Source organism: Gekko japonicus, unplaced genomic scaffold, assembly GCF_001447785.1.
Source record: "Gekko japonicus isolate JY-2015 unplaced genomic scaffold, Gekko_japonicus_V1.1 scaffold2441, whole genome shotgun sequence".
Classification (NCBI taxonomy): Eukaryota; Metazoa; Chordata; class Lepidosauria; order Squamata; family Gekkonidae; genus Gekko; species Gekko japonicus.
In genome coordinates, this window is record NW_015175439.1 from 119,002 (window position 1) to 134,917 (window position 15,916).

General features: G+C 43.2%; 1 protein-coding gene across 1 annotated transcript in view; it reads left to right on the forward strand.

Annotated features, from left to right (window-relative positions):
* GABPB1 (GA binding protein transcription factor, beta subunit 1) overlaps positions 1 to 12,507 on the forward strand; it is a 54,839-nt gene extending 42,332 nt beyond the window's left edge. The window contains exons 7-9 of the mRNA XM_015425856.1: positions 3,693 to 3,878; positions 5,248 to 5,363; positions 12,158 to 12,507. Of these exons, the coding sequence (XP_015281342.1) occupies positions 3,693 to 3,878; positions 5,248 to 5,363; positions 12,158 to 12,310 (455 nt within the window). The 3' untranslated portion in view covers positions 12,311 to 12,507. The remainder of the gene's footprint in view (positions 1 to 3,692; positions 3,879 to 5,247; positions 5,364 to 12,157) is intronic.
* Positions 12,508 to 15,916: the final 3,409 nt, after the last annotated feature.

Below are 15,916 nucleotides of genomic sequence, written 5' to 3' on the forward strand. Positions count from 1 at the left end.
TGTAGGGCATCTGTAACTGCCAAGGTTCTCCAGCTGGTGTGATGTGGTGTTGTGTCTTGACGCTCTGACTTGTTTAGATTTCCCGTGTGAACTCAACGAGTGTTTATGGAACTGGCCGTTGCTGTTCTCAGGCCGCTTCGCGCCTTTTCTAATCTGTAACCTAAAGAGGGAAATGAGCTCATTGGTTTAAACCTTGTTTGAAGTTCCGTTATGTTAAAGTTGAAAACTTTAATAAAAATAAATAAAAAAAAAAAAAAAAAAAAAACCTTCCCTGGGCTTTGTATTTATTCCTCACAATCTCTGTATGTTCGTGATCAACCATGCTTTGGAAATAAATCTTGCTTCATTTTGAACGTGGATCTATTCTCCTGATTTGGGATCTAACACATACATCTGTCATGGTGTCATTGGCTCTCCTGCATAAAATTGTGACCACTTTTAACATGGTTCTTACAACAATCCCAATGATAAGGAAATCCTCAGAAGACATATAATTGCAAAGATTGTTTGAATTGAAGTATCATTGTAAGCAGAATTGTAATTAATGGCAAAGATGAAAGCTTTGTGTCTGATATTTCTGACATAAACCATATCCTACTGTTTCTGATAGAAAGCCTTTGGGCATATGTCCCATTTTTTATACTTCAAAGCTCTTGATGTTAGTATAATCTTGCTTGAATGTAAATGTGGATACTTGAATTAATTTTGTGCTTGATGCTCTTTGTGCTTCATCGTTGTTTCATTGACTTTTGATAGTATTTGTCCCCTTAAAATCTAAAGAAGGAGTGGTGTCTACCTTGTGTACATTTAATTCAACGTCCATGCCGAGGACGTGACCTCTAGCCGGGCTACGGACCTGGTGTCGTCCATGGCAAAGCTGGGACTCTCTCAGCTTGTCTCGGCTCCCACGCATCGGGCCGGCCACATGCTCGATTTGATCTTCGCGGCGGGGGTGGAGGTGGACCGGATTACTACGGAGGCAGTACCATGGTCGGACCACCAGGCCCTGAAGGCCCGTCTGAGGATTCCACCCCGACCCTGTTTAGGCGGCAAGCAGATTTATGCTCGCCCGCGGCGCCAAATGGACCCTATGCGGCTTCAGATGGCTCTGCAGGACCCAAGGCCCCCTGGTGGTTCGTTGGATGCGCTGGTGGAGGACTGGCATGCCCGGCTCTCCTCGGCCATCGAGGTGATCGCTCCCAGGCACCCTCTCCGCACTCGTGTTAGGTGAGCGCCTTGGTATACCCAGGAGCTGCGCGAGCTGAAGCGGGAGCTGAGACGGCTAGAGAGACGGTGGCGCCGAGCTCGCGACGAAGCATCTAGAGCATCTTATAGGACGTTTATGAAGGCCTATGAGATGGCAGCCAAAGCCGCAAAGAGGGAGTTCTATGCAGCCACGATTGTGTCTGCTAGCTCACGCCCGGCCCAATTATTTAGTACAGTTCGGTCTTTGACAACTCTGCCGTGTGGCAGACAAAACGTTAGGGAATTGGATATAGGCTGTGAGTCATTTGCAAGCTATTTTGCAGATAAAGTCTCGATGATCTGCCGCGACCTCCACGCCACACTTGAGACAGTGAGTGAACTTGAGGCCCCTTGCACGTCTTTGGAGCCGGGTTTAGTGTGTTTCAACCGTCTCAGTCTGGAGGAAGTTGACAGATTGCTTGCAGCTGTGCGCCCAACCACATGCGACCTTGATCCGTGCCCCTCCTGGCTTATTAAAGCTGGCCATGAGGGGTTCCGAGGTGCCCTGCAGGAGATTATTAACCTGTCCCTCACAGAGGGACAATTCCCCAAGGCACTCAAGGAAGCGATGGTCCGCCCTCTCTTGAAAAAGCCATCTTTAGACCCGACCGAATTGGCTAATTATTGGCCGGTGTCTAACTTGCCCTATTTGGGCAAGCTCATTGAGAGGGCGGCGGCATAACAGCTTCAGGGTTTTCTGGAGGATGCTTCCGTCCTCGATCCCTACCAGTCCGGCTTTCGCCCTGGTCATGGGACGGAGACTGTGCTGGTCGCCTTGACTGACGATCTCCGCAGGCATCTGGATCGGGGCGGTGTGGCGGCTCTGGTGCTGTTAGATCTGTCGGCCGCATTTGATATGGTCGACCACCAGTTGTTGACCCACCGCCTCGTCGACGTGGGGATCCAGGGGCTAGCCTTGCAATGGTTTGCCTCTTTTCTCCAAGGTCGGGGACAAAGGGTGGCGATAGGGGATCAGCGGTCCTAGAGGCATCCCCTGGAGTGTGGGGTGCCCCAGGGGGCCGTGTTGTCCCCGATGTTGTTTAACATCTACATGTGCCCCCTTGCCCAGATTGCCCGGAGTTGCGGGCTGGGTTGTCATCAATATGCTGATGACACCCAGCTCTATCTGATGCTAGGCGGCCGGTCGGACTCTACTCCCGATGACCTGCACCGGGCGTTACAAGCTGTGGCTGGTTGGCTGAGGCTGAGCCAGTTGAAACTAAACCCGGCAAAGACGGAGGTCCTGGGCCTGAGTCGGATCAGCGCGGGATTGGGGCTCCCTCTCCTGACCTTCGATGGGGTGCCTTTGGTGGCAGCGTCGGAGGTTAGGAGTTTGGGGGTGTGCCTGGACTCCTCTCTAACGATGGACGCCCAGGTAGCAACCACTGCTAGGGCAGCCTTTTACCATCTTCGGCTGGCTCAGCAGTTGGTCCCCTATCTTAGCCGTGAGGACCTGGCCACAGTGATCCATGTGACCATCACCTCAAGGCTAGACTACTGCAACGCTCTCTACATGGGGCTGCCTTTGTCACAAATTCGGAAGCTGCAGCTAGTGCAGAATGCTGCAGCCAGGCTGTTGATGGGCCTCTCGAGGAGGGACCACATTCAGCCTGTGCTGAAAGCGCTGCACTAGCTGCCGATAGCGTACCGGATTCGCTTCAAAGTGCTGGTTTTGACCTTTAAAGCCCTAAATGGCCAGGGTCCAGCTTACCTGAGGGACCGCCTTTCTCCATATGTTCCCCCAAGGGCACTTCGGTCGGGAGGGCGCCATCTCCTGGAAATTCCAGGCCCGAGAGAAGTCAAACTTGCTGTAACCAGGACTAGGGCATTTTCGGTGGCGGCTCCTACCTGGTGGAAGGAGCTCCCGGAGGAGATCCGGGCCCTGCGGGACCTTTCCCAGTTCCGCAGGGCCTGCAAGACGGAGCTCTTCCGCCAGGCTTTCGAGTAGGAGCCGCCGCCACCACTATTCCACCTGTACCCCAATGTCCTGGCGTATTAACACCTGACTGCCTGGCCCCCAAGGGCGGAACGAAGCGCTGGACATGGCTCCGAGGATAAAATTACAGGACGCAGTTTTGCGAGGTTAAGATCTTCCTGTCTTGTTAAGTGTGTGATGATATTTTATTGTAATTTATTGGTTTTAAATTATATGTTATTGTTTTAACCCGGCACACAGTGCCCTTGTTAGCCGCCCTGAGCCTTCGGGGTAGGGCGGGATATAAATGTAAACATAAATAAATAAATAAAGTGAAGCCACTGAGCCTTCTGTTTGCCTTAGGGTTGCTTTAGGCTGATCCTGCATTATTGAGCAGGGTGTCGTGCTAGATGACCTGTAAGCTCTGCTGTACCATGTCTGTAGGAAAATAACACCATTTGAAAGCATCTTTTCCCAAAAGCAACCTTGTTGATGATCAAATATCCTGATCAATTGTATTCTGTTTTAACAGTTGTGGCTACAGAGGAAGTAGTGACTGCAGAATCAGTGGATGGTGCAATTCAGCAAGTTGTCAGCTCTGGTGGTCAGCAGGTTATTACCATAGTAACGGATGGCATTCAGCTCGGAAACCTCCATTCCATTCCAACCAGTGGAATGGGTCAACCTATTATTGTGACCATGCCAGATGGCCAACAAGGTGAGCTGGAACAAGTGCTAATAAATTGAGAACTTCAAATCCTTTTATTAAGTTTAGAGAGGGAGAGAAAGCCCTGTGCAAACATTTTGATGATTACAACCCCCTCAGTATTCTCTGCAGCCCAAAAAAGTCTTACGAAGAAAATTGAATGAAGAATATAGATAGGTTAGAATGAAAGAAATGCTGTTATGGCGGCCGCTAGCACATAACTAATATTCCATTACCAGTGAAGAGAGGAGGGTTTTGTCTACATGGCTTAAAGATACTGTTATTTGTTGATAATTAACTAAGATAAGATCTGTTATTCCTGGTATTACAATCCCTGAACACACTTCAATCTGTAGCCCCTTTGCTCACTCGAGGGATGAGTCAGAAGTTAGGTTGTAAGAGAAATAATCATGGACACATCATAGACTGGCCTCTCTTTCAACCAGGTATAAATGATCATGTAAACAATAGCCATTGTTTTTAAGGCCAGGCAGGTTGACTTGATAAGAGTAAGAGAGTAACTAAGATTGACCAAAATCAGGAATAAGGTTGTGAGACTGAGAATACCATGGAATCCTTTGTTTCTGCAGAGAGGGGTTCTAATTTGACCACATCTGAATGCTGATTGTGTGAGCAAGTCATAATAATAAAAACCAGGATGGAAGGAGTAGGATTTCCATGCAGTGAACACCGTTTACTGCCTTGGAAGGTTCTTGTCAGGAAGTCCCAAATTAGGAAGAGTAAAGGGGCAAAGGAAACAATGGAAGGCTTTTTACATTGTTCATGGAGATTGATTAGTTCTCCTGATGTAGTGAGGGAAAATAAACTGCTTCCTTGTGCCATTTATTTGCATAAGGGAAGGACTTGCCAATTGTCTCCCATAAGGTGTCTTAGCCGCCCCTTCCCCATGTTAGGATTATAAACTATACAGGGTTGGGAACCTCATGTTTCCCTCATAATGTCTAGTTCCACCCTGAGCAAATGCATGAAAATTTTCCCTATGTTACTTGTGTCCAGGAATTGCTTTGCTGCAACTGTTGACAGGTATAAGTGCTTACTAAGATCCAGCTGTGCTGGAAAGGTCATTGACTGGTAGACCATTGTATTCCCCTTTTGGCTGAACAAACACTATGGAAGTATAGTATAAGTTCATGGAAGCTTATTGTAAATGTTTGGCTGCTGTTATTTTCAACATGTTTTTCAATACTTTGTATCTGCAACAACTCGATTAGGTGGAGAATTGCCTATTCCTTTCCCCCATTCCTCTCCTCTACCACATGAATTTTCCTTACCTTCCTTCCAGCTTTTTCGTTTGCATATGTTATGTACTTTGAAGCACTATAATCTTCATGTTTTTGATAGAGACTTATCTTAATTCAAGTACTTACAGTACCAGCAACAGACATTGCTGAAGAAACGGTGATCAGCGAAGAGCCACCACTCAAGAGGCAATGCATTGAGATAGTTGAAAATCGGGTGGAGTCTGCAGAAATAGAAGTAAGGAATCTACTAGCTGTGAAAGGCTTTATTCAGTTTGTCCCAAGTGAATATTTGTTTTGTTCTTGCTTTATAGTTAGTGTTTTTTTATTGCTGCCAAATAAGGAATGGCCATCTATTTGTTTATAATATTTAATGTGTATGTCTGTTCTCATTGTCCCATCAAATGTACTTTGATTCTTGAGAAATTATGAAAGAATATCTGCAGCACTGTCCTGTGTCACACTACTGTTGGAGGAGCTAAATAAAAAATAATTTATTTGGGGAAAAACAATATCCATTTTTGAAAATTATTTGGCCGAAGATAAAATATTTTAACCACTACTGTGGGTTTTCTTACAAATGGGTGATGTATTCATCATATATTTCTCAAAACGTAAGGCGTTCTTGAACCCACATGAAACTGCCTTATACTGGATCAGGATCAGTGTTGGTCCATCAGGGTCAGTATTGTCTATTCAGATTGGTAGAGGCTGTCCAGAGCCTCAAACAGAGGTCTTTCACATCATCTATTGCCTGGTCATTTTAACTGGAGATGCCGAGGATTGAATCTGGTACCTTCTGCATACCAAGCAGATACTCCACCACTGAGCCACACCCTCCCCTTAAACCCACATGAACTCTTACACCCAGAACTTTATGTTTAATTTCAGTCTTATTTGGACCCCCAAACCAAAGACCTAATGTTAATCCACTGTAAATACTGCTTTGTGCCTTGAGTACAATATGGGAAGATGCAGCATGTTGATCTAGTAAATGTTAAGCTAATGTTTTTCTTCAGTGATCTCTCCTTTTAAAACGTTTTTAATAAGCCTTCAGGGGTATAACTTTTAATACAGAATTTTCTTATTGGATATTTTGTTTGTATGGGTAAAATATTACTAATGTTACTGAATCTTTTTGTACACCAAAGGATCAGACTGAATTTTCTTTATTTAATGGTCCTTTATAGCAGAATTTCAATAATAAGAATTAGTTGATCAAAAAGTCAGCTGTAAGTTCAGATATCATTTGAAATTTACACTTTGAGTGCTCCAAGGGTGCAGAGCATTCTAAGATTCAGACAAGAGTATGGCTTGTGCAGAGCTCAGTATTCTTATAGGGCCTTCTCAATTTAATATAATTAATTGCCTTCCCTGTGAAATAAATGACTTACTGGTTTTACTGTACTTAGATATTTCAGTATTATTTACACAATAGCAGCAGTGTGCATACTGTTTCACATGGCTTCTTACAGATTTCTGTAAGCAGAAAGACAAGCTCCTACCCCAGGGGGTTCACAAATCTGTATTTTGACTGTCAGAAAGACAATACAGGGAGGAGATGGGAGGGAGAAGCAAAGACAGCTAGAGATAATTGTGTGTCACACTCTGGATTAGCGGAGGGTTCGGTACGGTCGTGAGTCGACTCCAGGTTGGGAGGATAAACCCCAGGGACAGGTTTTGCCTCAGAATTGTTGTCGGACTAGTTATCATCACTAGCCACAACGGAGAGAGTTCACTTAGACGAGTACGAGTGGATCCGTCTTCCTCCTCTCTGTCTTCCCGTGAACTCTCCCTTTTTCCTCCCTGGCTTCACCTGTGTGGTTCTTTTATTTGTTCAGCCTCCACACCTGTTTCGCCCACCACCCATTTCTTAAAGTAACCGAGCAACCAGCCGGGGTTCCAAGGGGTTTTGGTCTCTACCTTCCACCCTCCAACCCTGTCTCCAACGGTCGGCTCCCTGACGACCCGTCCAAGTGGTCCCTCGGCCGCTACACCCTCCCTTCTTCGGGTTGTCACCTCTCTGTGGACATTGATCCAGGGTCCCGGGACCCCCCGGGAACGGTCTAGGACCGGTTTCTCGGCACTGACGAGAGCTACGGGGTTGATTCCCTGCGAAGTCAGGAGGGGGTTGACATCGCCCTCCTGACATTGTGAAGGAGAAGAAAAGAAGAGATTGGATTTATACCCTGCCCTTCACTACCCACAGGTGTCTCAGAGCGGCTTACAAACGCCTTTCCCTTCCCCTCCCCACAACAGACACCCTGTGAGGTAGGTGGGGCTGAGAGAACTCTTGACAGAAACTGCTCTTTTTCAAGAACAGCTCTTATCAGAACTACGGCTTGCCCAAGATCACCCAGCCAGGTGCAAGTGGAGGAGTGGGGAATCAAACCCGGCTCTCCCAAACTGGCTTTGTTGTGGGCAAATGCGATTGGGCTCTATTTCTGTGGTGGAGGGGGACTAAGAGATTAGGCCAAAAGTATGATGGAAAAGGTGGGTACTGTAGAAGGGTGTGAATGCAGGGAGGGTGTTAGCACACATTTATTCAGAGGGCGAGTCCCAGGCCTAAGTGGCCACAAGTGAGAGGGTAGACTTCAGAGGAGGAGGCCTCTGGGATTATCAGAAGTATCATCTGATCAGCAGTTATCTACAATGCCATCCTAAACAGAGTTACATCCTTGTAATCCCACTGACTTCAGCAGACATAGAGGACTCTGTTTAGGATTGCACTGTGAGTACCCAGATTGCTACAGTTTTGGATGTAAGGCACAGTTTCAATTGGGTGATGTCAAAATTTCCAGCAGAATAAGAATTTGGAAGAAGGGGACACCACCACTCCCTACAAATCCATAGCATTGGGGAACAGGATGAGTAAAGGATCTCTAAAACTGTGCAGGAATTTGCTAGCTCAGTTGCAGCTCTAAACATGCTTAGCTGGAAGGAAATCTCACAAAAATATCAGTGACCCTTACTTCCCAGCAGGTGTGGTTAGGCTCACAGTGTAAGGGGGGAAAGAGCTGATGTAATAGAGGGAAGGGGTTTGTATTGATTGTCATTATTTTGGCAGTCTCATTTCAGCAAAGTCGTGTTTGCAGCTGGGCTTCCTCAGTAGCTTTTATTCAGTGATTAAAGTGGAAACTAGGGATGAATTTTGCTTATTCATAAAAGCATGGAGTACTTTTAAATAAGGTAGGGAATTTTGGTTTGGGTAAGGATCAAAACAAAGCCGCTTCCAAGGCAATTATTTTTAATAAGATAGAACCACTGCCTTTTGCATCATGTAAAATGACAGAATCTCCTGATCTGATCTTTTGTGTTCAACCAAAAAAATCCCAGTCCAGCATATATCAAGGGTGGAGGAAACGTCTGTTGCTTTGAACTCAAGTATCTTCCTTTAAGAAGAATCCATTCTCTGTCATCAAAAAGAATTAACATTGAAGGATGGATCAGCTTGGTCAATGACTTGATGTCATTTTGTTTCTTAAAGGAAAACCTACATAAATTTCATTTAAAGAGGAACATCCTCGGAGAAATAAATTTATGTAAGAATCTCAGGTAGATAAGAGAATAGTAATGTGAGTAAAGTACCAGAGATCACAGTGGCCTCAACATTACCTTTTGATAATTGTGCTATATGAGGAATATATATAACAGGAATGCGGAATATTTTTGCCGTCGTTGGGAGTAGAGTGAAACTTGATGTGTTCAATCAGACAGCAGTAGCACTTTACCAACAGGCCTCCTTTCTTTTCCTTCTGCAGTGCCTTGCAGAAAGGTACAGTGCCATGTTACTACAGAAGCAGCCTAGGGATTTGTTGTGCCTCTCCCATTAACCTTGTAAGACTTTGCCATTTCTCTTCTCTTCCCCTCCATCTTTCCTTTTCCCCATTCTGTTATCTGGGTGTGGTGCAATGGACTGCCCTGTTCCCATAGTATCTTGCAGGAAGGAATAGCTAGCAGGTAACACAGATCAAGTTTTTATGTGTGTAGAAGAAGCCCTGTAGTGGGGGATTGAGCTAGGATAGAGAGACCAAGGTATGGGAATGAGAATAAGGGCCCCAGGTATGTTCCATACTTTACTCTTGTTTTTCCTGCTAGTTTCCTTGGTCTGCAAATCATAAGCAAGTGTGTCCCTCCTGTCCTTGGTGATATGTTGCAATAGACCTTGGGAGCAAGTGGCTTATTTGTTCTGATGTCAAAGGGGGTAAGTCTTGAGCATAGGAGCCATAACCCATGTAATTGCCACTGGATAGCAGCTCTTATGTCACAGAGGGGTTCAGCAGGCTAGCACATAGGAGGTTTAAGACTCTGTAGAGTTTGTATCCAAAGATACATTTCCAGGTTTTGATAAGTCAGACATCCTGAATATTGTGTCCACACCACAGGCTTCTGAATGACATTTGCTTGCACAAGTCATTTGGGTTGTTTTTTGGTGGAAGGATGTGGCTTACAGAATGTGATAGAATAAAGTGGGAAAGAAATGTAAATTGTCCAGCAAACATACTCTCAACAAACGTATTCTCAACAACACTCTCTGGACAGTGATTTGTTTATTGAGAGATGTGCATGTGTCAATCTAAGACCATTTCTGTCAGAACCAATGTTCCTGCTAAGCTGTGGAGTCTCGTGAGCAAAAATTCTACTTTGTGAGCTACTGGCATTAAACTTGTGAGCAAATGATTTGGCTACTGCATAAATTAGTTTGCTCTGAAGCTGTCCTTCCTGAGCGAAGACAAAAATGTGTGAGCCAGAGGCTAAAAAACTGTGAGCTAGCTCACACTAACTCAGCTTAGAGGGAACATTGGTCAGAACTAAGGTCTTTGGCACCAATTCTGGAATTATACATGATTCAAACAACCCCCCCCCCAGTGACCCATCCAATCAGTCCATTAATTCAGCTTGCCTAAAGTTAGAGCACACTGTTAGTCCTCCCCCCCCTTGCAAACCTACAGCTATATTATCTATGACAGGCTGGCTAGCAGAGACAAGCTTCCAAGGTCATTCCACATTCTTCCTGTTCAGGAGGCCTCTTAAGAAAACAGTTCCCAAGCTGTTAAGCAAAGCAGGTTCTCACTCACTCTCCCATCTTACCCCCCCACCAATGCCCAAGTACAGGTCATGAAACTGGAACACACAAAATTTATGGCAAATGAGGCTTTGAGTGACAATTCTACTGAAAAGGAAAACTGTGTTTTCTTAGATACCTGTGACCCAGTCCCTCAAGCGGTGTTTACTACACTTGTTGCTCTGGTTCCAATGTACTTACATAGGTTGGTGGGAGTAGGAAAAACAGATTTGAATACAAGGACTCAGGCTTACACTGATTAAGAAGGCAGACTTCTGTCTAAGCCACGGTGACTATAAGTCCCATAGATGTCAACATAATGTTTATTTTCATGAATAGGATTATGCCCTGTAAAGTTTTAAAGCAGTGAAGTCCAGCTTCTCTGGCCAGAAGTATCAATAGTGCAGTCCAATGGATAGATAGACAGGTATGTATTCCTGGCAGTTCTACCTCCTTCCTAGAGCTTTATTACAAACAAAAGGCTGCAGGCAAGTTGATGGGTTATCTGGTTTTCATCCAAGGCAGCAGCTGTCTGTGAACTACCAGAAGTCACTGGCAGCTGTTTTAGAAATGATGATACTCTGCTGATTAAAACATATAGTTTTTGTGCATCCCAAAAGCTCAGTAAAAATGAGAATGGCTATTTCACTAGGCTCTTTTCCTAAAGCATTCACAGGATGGGGCGACAAAAGTCAATACATTCGTCCCTGATATGGCCAGAAAAATAGGGGAACAGTTGCTGGACTTGACTGAAAGATCATAGAGGATGTTGTGTCACATATAAGCAGAAAAAAAACTGTCCTCTCAGGGGAAGCATGCTGAGAAGGGAGTCTAGAGACCCAGAATAGAGTAGCTTTGAAGAATAGTAAGAAGACAGAGTGGCAACAGTTGTATAGATCAGAATTCGTCTAACCCATTACCAATAGATACAATTTATTGAAACCCAGATGCAGAAGCGTCTGAGAATTGGCAGGATTGTCCAGCTTTACAGAAGTGAAGATTCGATTCAAGATGTGAGTATTGCTTGAGGGCCTGAAGATATTCATATGTATAGGAAATCTGTGATCATTATTTTAAAATAAAATTTGTTAAGATAAAAAGTTCCAAGAATGAACTAACATTCTTTATATATTCTAAGAAGGTAGTTTAATTAGAGAACTTGGTATGGTCTTTTAAGTTATAAGATAATGAGTAGTTTAATTAGAGAACTTGGTATGGTCTTTTAAGTTATAAGATAATGAGTTAGTCAAGAATGTGAGCCCTTATCAAGTGAGACAGTTAGCTATTGCTAGGAGATGACTTTAAAATCCTATAAATAGGGAAAGTTGTATTGATCAAGAGCTTCTTCTCAGGCGGGATTCCTTGCCTGTGACCTGCTTACTTTGGGTAAGAACCTTTAATAGTGGTGGCAGCCCTGGCCTGGTTAGCCCAGGCTAGCCTGATTTTTTATGGACACATGTAATTGCTCTCCTTTCATTATATATGTAGCAATGATGGATGGATGGTTTAATGCTTTGTGGATTTAGTGTATGTTAAGAATGCAGTACTTATGCTTTAGTTTAAAACAAAATCTTAGCATGGAAGCAGAGATTCTCTAGTAGTATTTACTTGTACGCTATATCCAGAATAAAAGTATAGCATTACTGCAGTGTATCTCTGTCTAAAATGATTTGGTGTAGAAAAACTAACTAGACACCTAGGGTTTCCTAAGTGCACACCTGTATCTGAATCAGGCCTGATCACAGTCATCCAGAAAACATTTCACAAAAAGATAAAAGGTGGCAGAGAAGTCAGTACTTTCTCCCACTTCCTTATTCTTAAATCCCAATGAAATTTTGCTGGCCATAACTCCCCTTATCAGATCTAGGAAGCTTTATAAGTGGTATTCCAGCAAGAACAATCAATTTCTTTGTTGATTTACATGAATTACATGTTCAACAAGATCTTTCTGTGGTTTGTTTTAACAGGAAAGAGAAACTTTACAGAAACAGCTGGATGAGGCCAACCGGGAGGCGCAGAAGTATCGTCAGCAGTTACTAAAGAAAGAGCAGGAGGCAGAGGCCTATCGGCAGAAATTGGAGGCAATGACCCGCCTTCAGACTAACAAAGAAGCTGTTTGAATGGCTTGAAGGGAGCATTTTGAAAAGCCAGTTAAGAAAACCCGCAGTACCATCTGGACCTGTCTGCCACAGTAATTACAGACCCAGGAATTATGCACGAGAGAAGATGCTACGGGTTTGAAACTGGACTTAAAAAGCCATGCGTTCTGATGAAATTCTTGTATCATAAAAAACCAAACTCACTCAAATTTACACATTTTGTGCAAAAATATTTAAAAATACTGTAAATAGTTGTTTTTTTACAGTTCCAAAATTAGTTGCTTAATCTTTTTGAAGGGATCCACAAACATGCAAAGCCAATGTTTTTGTGAGTTTTTTGATTTTATTACAAAATTGCTTAAATACAGAGCAGTTTTAAGGGTGATAACTGTTGATTTAAACTGACAGTGTAAAAATAGATTATGTGAAAGAACCAATCCGGAAAGCTAGCAACTTAAGCCTCTGAGAAACTGCATTTTCTGATGGAATCCTTTTGTACAGCTTTAAGTAGTTGTCTCAACCTCTGAAAACCATGTTTTGTGTATTTTTTTTTGTAGGAAAACTGTAATTTTTTATATTTAATTTCTGGTATATTCAAGTAGATTGACATGTATATGAAGCTGATATTTTTTAAACGTTTCAGTTTGTACATATGCTGCATGTTTTTATAATTTCTATACACATCTTACATAAGTATTTTTCAGGAAAGCGTGGGGGAAATTATGACAAAAAATGTTTAGCCTATAGGACATGGGGGAAGGGAAGCCAGTGGACAGTTTTTTGTTTTTAAATTGGGAGTGGCATTTCTTGGAAGAATGTATGTTGGCAAGGAAAAAAAGTAAGCCAAAATCAGTACTCCTGTAATATATTAATCATTTGGAAATTTGGCACCTGGGAGCATAAAATCCTGTTTCCAGCATGTCTTCATTGAACCAGGGCCACGTTCCTGCAAGTAGAGATCAAAATATGGAGCTGTTCTCAGTAAACTTCTAGCTTAACATTCCCTTCCCTGCCACACCACCTCCATGGTTGATAAACTGTGCTGGAAATGCCACAGTTTGGTGGCCCACTTACTTTACAGCATAATAAGGCAGAAGTGGTGAAGCCCCCTAAAGGATATAGGGCACTATCTTGGGGTGGGTGGTGGGTGGGGATAATGGGCTCTCTTAAACAGCTATTTGTACACATCTCTGGATTAATTTGGTTGGTCACAAATGAGCTTCTCTGCGTGCAACACAAGGCCAAGTAGCATGTGTGGAATGGCAGAGGTGCGTTGGGCATGGAGATGGTGTGCTGGGCAAGGAGAAGGTTAACTAGGGAGCCCTTTTCTGGAAAGCCCTTTTATACCTTGCAGGTCTGTAGCCTCCTGCTGGAATGGCCTTTCGACTGGCTTGTGTTCAGTTAAACAGGGACTGCATGGCAAAGCTTCCGTGCTCATGTGCTACCGCTGTTTAATTACTGCGGTAGTTTCAGCTCTTGTTTGTTTCACTGGGGTATGCAGAAGAGTGCCTCCTTCTGTTGATGCTTTTGTGCCCTTTGTCTCTGCACAGCAGTAACAGAAATATTATTTTCATTGATTTCTTCAAACAACAAACCAAAACGGAGATTGCCCTCATCATGAGTTCTAGAGGCAGATTTCTACATTTAAAATAACATTTTTTTTAAAAAAAAATCTGGTTTGACACTGTTGTCACCTGCACTTGTTTCTATGATAATGTTTTGTGTTTGTGCAGTAATCAAAGGCATTATACTTAGCAGTTCCAGTGTAAAGTTGACTTTTTTTAAAGCGTTATAATAGCAGTTGATAGGATGACAATCCTAAATGCTCTTAAGTGTTTGGAGTTCCTGATTATTGGAAATAAGTGTGGGGTTTTTTTAGGATTGGGACCCCCATCTTTAGCACATCCCTGAGAGGTAGATAGCATTTGTACCCAAATTGGGATTAATCGGAACACAATAAGTAGCATACCAAGGGCCGCACAACTCAGGCATTGTCTACATATACAGCAGAATGAAGTGGAAGGGGACTGTACCATTTGAGACTGCAAGTGGGAGATTTCATTTTGAATGTTCGCCCATTAAAAAAACCCCGCTACCTTCATGCAGCAAACTAGTGTATTAGGGAAAGCCATTCTACCCCTCTCCCTGACTAATTAATTTTCTTCTTGCAAGAAATGTTTTACACTGGGAAGTATTCATAAATGGGATTTTACTGCTGAAGTATTCTCAAGTGGCATAGCCTATTCTACACCTCAGGGCTCTGCCACCTCATTGTGCTGTAGCGGCAGAACGAGAAAATAAAATTCAGACATCTTTGTGGCTCCTAGATTTTCACTTAAACCACACTGCCTTAAAGATTGAGCGCATCACACATTGAACTACTGTGCAGCTCCTTTATTTCAAAATATACCTTGTTTTTGATTTGTGCTTTGCTGTGTCAGTGTTTCAGTGCTTTTATGAAAATGTATAACTGTATAAATCATCTAGATTACCTATACAAAATAATTGCCCTTAAAACTGTACTCTGGCCTACTTTTTCTATTTACAATTAAATATCTTTTCCACACGTGTGGTGTTGGATCCTTTCCCTTTCAGATTGTTACAAATATGTAAATATAGTCGGGGTCCTCAATCTTTTTGAGCCCGTGGGCACCCTTAGATCCACTTCTGGTATTGGGACCACTTGGGAGAAACAAACTGCTGATGAGACAAGTAGTCCATTACAGGGAACCATTTTTCGGTGAAGTTGTCCTTCGTCGCAACAAGTGATAGGGCATTCAATTTGCTTGTTACAGCTTCCATTAAATAATGGTTCCATAGCTTTTTAAACCATGTTTCCAGGTTGGGGGCTTTAGGATCTTTCCATAGTGCTGCTATGGTAGTTTTAGCTGCATCAAGCATGATCTCGATCGTATCTTTATGTGGTCTGGAATTTAATGCTTCTGGCCATATATTTAAAAAGATAATTTCAGGGGAGAATGGGATTTGAACAAATGTTATTTTGTGGATTATGTCTAGAATTTCTAGCCAAAATTGTTTTACTTTTGCGCATTGCCACCAACAGTGAGCATAATTACCAGTTTGCTGGCACCCTTTCCAGCAAAGAGGAGAAATGTCTGAATGTGTGCATCAGTATTGTTTCTATGTGATTTATATTTTCATAATTAAAAGACAGTAACAACAGCCTCGACTCCTTTTACTGGCAAACCTTGGTGTGGACTGGACCTTGGTATAGCTGGCAAGTAGATTAAAATTTGCCAACTGCTGTAGATAAGGCAGTTTGGCTAAAATCCCTGAACCCTGCCCTCTTCAGGATCTGCCCACAAAATCTCCAGGTATTTTCTTACCCGGAGCTGGCAACCCTACTACCACGTAAATATGTAAGCAACCAATGAAAGCCAGTGTGGTGAAAATGGGAAAATACGGCAGTGCCTGTTATACAGTCTGCAGTAATGTTTTTATTGCTGTCTTTGTTCTTACAGCTTACAAACGAATGAATGAGCATCGGAAAGTCATCCACGTTGTGTAACCTCATTGTGATGTCTTAACTCTGGCACACTCTGAGAGTCGGAGATGTGCCTCTACACAATCAAAAACAGAAAGGTGATTGTGACCTTGAAAAAGAAA